Below are 4881 nucleotides of genomic sequence, written 5' to 3' on the forward strand. Positions count from 1 at the left end.
TTGGGTGGAATGTTTAGTCGATTTCTGCACATTCCGTCACAAACACACTTCATTAGCTGGTGTATAAAAAGTTAGGCGGGACAGATTAGAATAATTAACGGCAGTGTGAGAGGTGGATCACTAGGCGAAACGTTAAAACTGGGTCAGTACTTTTAGGAAAACCGCAAGTTTCACTTCCCAACATTTCAATGTTTATTCCGGTATCTGATATATATCATTTTTTAAAAGAAAAAATATGAACATATCCAGTGGTTATTTTTCTAGAATAAATTAACACAGAGAATTTTCATGTTAGTTTTAGAGTGTGTACACGTTATATTATCTTAGTATAAAGAAAAGAGAAAATGCTGGAAAAAGACCTTACACACATCCTCTAAAATCATCAATTCGAAATGAGGATAAACTACTTAAATGAGTTGAATTAAAAATGATATCATGTGTCATTATTATAGAACACTAAATAACCGTGATTGGAGGTCAGACAATACGGGGGCTGGTCGGCCGGCCATTGTAGTAGTGCTGTGACCATTACATTGCGTCCCTCTCTATATCTTTATTGTCCCCAATGGTTACGTTCTTCTGTCTCAAGAATACTTCCTACTATCAATTTATCAAACCTGTATTTTTAACCAAAATATTTTGTGTGATATTTATCATTTTATGTTTTCGGGATATAAGAACCATCTAAGGTTATTAAAATTTATCCGAGCTTTTTGAATTAATTTACAATAAAATACGTTTAAACTAAACTCCCAATAAAAATGAGAAAGCGCTAGCTATGTCGTCATGGTAAAACAGTATTATAAAGATGATGGAATTATAAGAGACGTAAAAGAGAACATTGATACAGGATATCATTCTAGCTCGTTCACTTTTCCGAGTTTTCCTGTATCTAGTCGGTAAAGGTGGTCTTACCGTCCAGTCTTTGTGATGATCATCTCAGTGCCGAGTTCGTGAAATTTGTCCCACAGGTCCTTCGTTTCCAGACAACACTGAATTCCCGCCATTTCCTTGCTGCACGCGGGTGAAGTGGTGGTGGTGCTGACCTCGTCGGTGTCCGTGCTCGGTTCAGATTTTATTTTCTCCTCCACGGATGGGGTGGGGGTATATTTCGGCACAGGCGACACGGACGTTGCAGTCTCCACTAATTTTTCTGCGAAAAAAAAGGATAATCTTATTTTTTAAGCATACATTTCAAATGCAAATTTCAAATTACACGATAAGATATTTTTTTTACTCGCAAATGAATACATTTTTTATCAAAATCTTGATACATAACGCTTTAGCTAAAATAAAACGGAAAGAATTAAAACAATATAATAACTGGAGACACAAGGAAATGAAAAGACGCAGGACACATCCTTCCGCCCAACCTTTCCAAGTTAAAATGATTTTTCCAAAATATAGAATTTAAATTTGGGGATTGTATGGGAGAAATTGACTAACATTACATAAAAAAACACTTCTACAGACATGAAAATAACTTTCCCATAATTAAGAAATAAAATAATGGAATTTAAGATTCTGCCGCTGACAGGGGCCAAGGAAATATGGATTTAAAAAAAAAACAAATCGATAAGTACACATCATTGGTACTATTGAATCTCCGGTTATGTATGTATTCTGTGGTCATTTTTTCTGAAATGAGATTTTCATAAATTCCAATGTTGTATTACATAAGTATAAGACAACCCCAACGTCTATATTCTTCAACTGTACACAGATAATTCCTAATCATTTAGATCTCTAAGTATTTTGAGAGAGTAATCTTAATAATGCAGATTAAAATATTACAATTAAATATTTTACATGTACTAGTGTTTATATTTTTAGTTTGAAGATAAAAAGTTTCAATTCAATACAAGTCAGAGTTACTGAGGCTGTTTACTGGGGTTTATGGAAGGAAACCCACATATACAGTTTGCATTTAATCAAATACTGTATATATTTGTCACAAAAATATAAATTACAATTTGTGAACATTATTATTTATGCATGTGGAATTCAACACCCTCCCTGATTGTTTACTCGACCGGCAGACTTACACGATAGAGGTAGACAGATTGTATATGGGTGCGTATTTTGTTTTGGAAAGTGAGTCGAAACTTTTTCATTTTGAACTTAAGTGTTGATGACCATTTCATCATTTAAGTGTTTTTAAGATAAATACAGAAGCATGTCTGGCCATTTCTGCCCATCATCATGGGTGTTGGACACAACACAGGCTAGCATCATTAGCCCTCTGCTAACCCCCCGTACTACGCAGCTTTCACGCTAAATTGAGCAGAGACAACGTCAGAGAAACATACTGCCATAGAGGGGCTGTGTGTCGGAGACATATCAAACTAAACCTAATGTTTAAATGGCCGTATTACGGGACTAGTATGTGATGTTTTCACCGATACATTTGTACACTTTACACACAACTGTGACTCTGTCACAGATAACATACAATCAAGGAATTCCAAATGATAAACAAATGGCTGATTTTAACACGAGTTAATCTTTTATTTGCGGTTTAAAGTTGACAGCGTTCGTCGCATATTTAAAATGATAAAATAGTTTAATTATATTTGATAAAATCTTTCGTTTATTTTATTTCGAAAATTACTTTAAAGAATTTTAAACTACACGACTTTCGGTTGTAGAGGTTTTCTATCTTTGAGGAAACCTTTAGAAATAATATAAACGTAATTGCTTAAATACCTTTAATTGTACTTAAACAAATATCGTTTTAATGTGCCAATTCTGAAAAATATACCAATTTTGTAAAATTAAACAGATGCATGGTCTTTATAAAATAATATATGAGAGGCATGTACAATGTTCGGGGATATATTATCTATTAGAAGGCAGATGCATTTGTTATTTATTTGTGTAGGTAAAAGGGGTGTCTGTTCAACAAAATTAAACTCTAAATTGACAATGAAAATGTTAACATTAAACAAGGAGAAAATGAAACAAGCGACATAGCCAGCAATACCTGTATATTCCTAATTTATTGTAAAATGACGTAATATTTGTTGTATAGTTATTTGACTTATAATAGGAATTACTAAGAAACAAACAACTAGATACCAATTGTGTATTTTGACAGAATTCTTTAAATTTTTGTTACGCCATTTCTTTTGTTTTATGATATCAATATTATTGGTACAATTTGCAAATTGTCATCTTCTTTTTATTGTTCATAGCGTTTTCTTTATAGTATAAACAAAATACTGCTACGTCTCAAATACATGGATTGATAAAAATGCAATTCACGCCTGTATCTCTTAGGTCGAATGTGTTTATTTACATAGATAAATTACCATGCAGTGTGTGTGTAATAGCAGGGATTCTTTTAACCCAATAAACCGATTAAATACTACATGACATGGATTAATTTAAAGACATGTGAATTCAAAAGACAAAATTAGAAAACCGGTTGAATGGAACATATTTTTAAAATTATTTAAATAAATACACTTCATATTAGTATTTTAAACGGATGATTGGGTAATTATTTAACGGATTCTGCCTGACCAGCATCTGTATTTGTGAAGGGATGATTACAGATGGAAATATCCATGACTTCCCGTCCCCCGGGCGGCTTACCTAGGGGTGCGATCTGGGTCTCCCCGCAGTCCTCAGGCCTGTCCTCAGGCCTGTCCTCAGGGGAAGTGTCTGTTGGGGTGAGGGGCCTGTTATCCTCCTCTTCCTCCTCCCGTCCCATCAGTGCCGCTATGGAAAAGGCGGTTGCTTTGGACGATAGTAGGGCTTTGGAGGGGGACACCGCCCTTCTGTCCCCGGGGTAGCCGTCCACACACGAGTTGTCGTCGGAAAAGCTATCCATCCTGTCAGAGAAACGGTCCGTCACAGAATGCTTCTACAGTCTATATATAGTTTAGCACTATTTAGTAAGAAACACTTCCTAACATGCAGTCTTAAATCTCATGTCTTTCTGCTTACACGCCTAATCGTCCCAACAGTGCATACAGTAAGCTGTTAGAGATTTTAATATATATACATTGTATCTACATTGCTATCATCACGGGAATGTCGGAGAGACAACACGTTTATTTTGGCTGCTGTCACACTCTGACCATCTTCCGTTGACAATATCACTGTTCGTCTATCACACATTGGCATCTTAAGTTACGCTAATTTCTGCACTTGTTGTGTGAAGGGCTCCCATTGGTGCGCGTGCCAGCGGTTTACGCCAACCACAGAGCGGTTGGGGTGGGCCCTCGGGCGAAACAGTCCGACTCGATGGCAATTAATTGGCCAGCGATACCATCTCCGCTACACACATACACACGAGCGGGTCTGGTTTGTACACTAACATCCACAATGCTTTAAACAAAATATGTGACAATTCCTAAACGGTTTGATGGATTTAGAAGCGTGAAGATAAAAATATGAATTGAAACGTGCGAGACCTGGTGCTTATAATTCCTGATTTCCTGTGACGGTACACACACAAATATAGATAATCATCTGTACTGATGTGTGGGTACTAGGTAAACACGAATTATAGACAGCCAATTATCTCAGGTGAGATAACTATAATTCACTTATCTCCAATTTAGATTTACACGGTTATTTAATTTAATTTAAACTATTAAAAGATAATACCGCGTACTTACATTATGATGTTACAAGAACTACAAACAGCAACAAAAACAAGTATCTTAATTTTATCAAACGTTCAATAGTTACTGTTCCAAAGTGAATGCACGCCTTGGTAATTAAAACAACCTCTTACAGTTGTGTTCTACCATTTAAAAAATATAATATGATCTCTGATGAAGGCCAGTAAAGTTAACATATTCAGAGAAGCATATTCAGGAGACGGATACTAACAATAAAACTCTTTGATATTTAATTCAGTTGTTAGAT

The 4881-nt window shown here is 35.4% G+C and overlaps 1 protein-coding gene across 1 annotated transcript; it reads right to left on the reverse strand.

Annotated features, from left to right (window-relative positions):
- Window positions 1-915: 915 nt before the first annotated feature.
- On the reverse strand, window positions 916-4115 carry LOC110443948 (T-box transcription factor TBX20-like; the record flags this gene model as incomplete). The annotated part of the gene is made up of 2 exons (XM_021488407.1): window positions 3598-4115; window positions 916-1153 (listed from the first exon to the last, which is right to left on the reverse strand). Coding segments are annotated over exons 1-2 (476 nt in total), but the record flags the coding sequence as incomplete, so codon positions are not given.
- Window positions 4116-4881: the final 766 nt, after the last annotated feature.

Source organism: Mizuhopecten yessoensis, unplaced genomic scaffold, assembly GCF_002113885.1.
Source record: "Mizuhopecten yessoensis strain PY_sf001 unplaced genomic scaffold, ASM211388v2 unmap_36194502, whole genome shotgun sequence".
In the NCBI taxonomy this organism is placed as follows: Eukaryota; Metazoa; Mollusca; class Bivalvia; order Pectinida; family Pectinidae; genus Mizuhopecten; species Mizuhopecten yessoensis.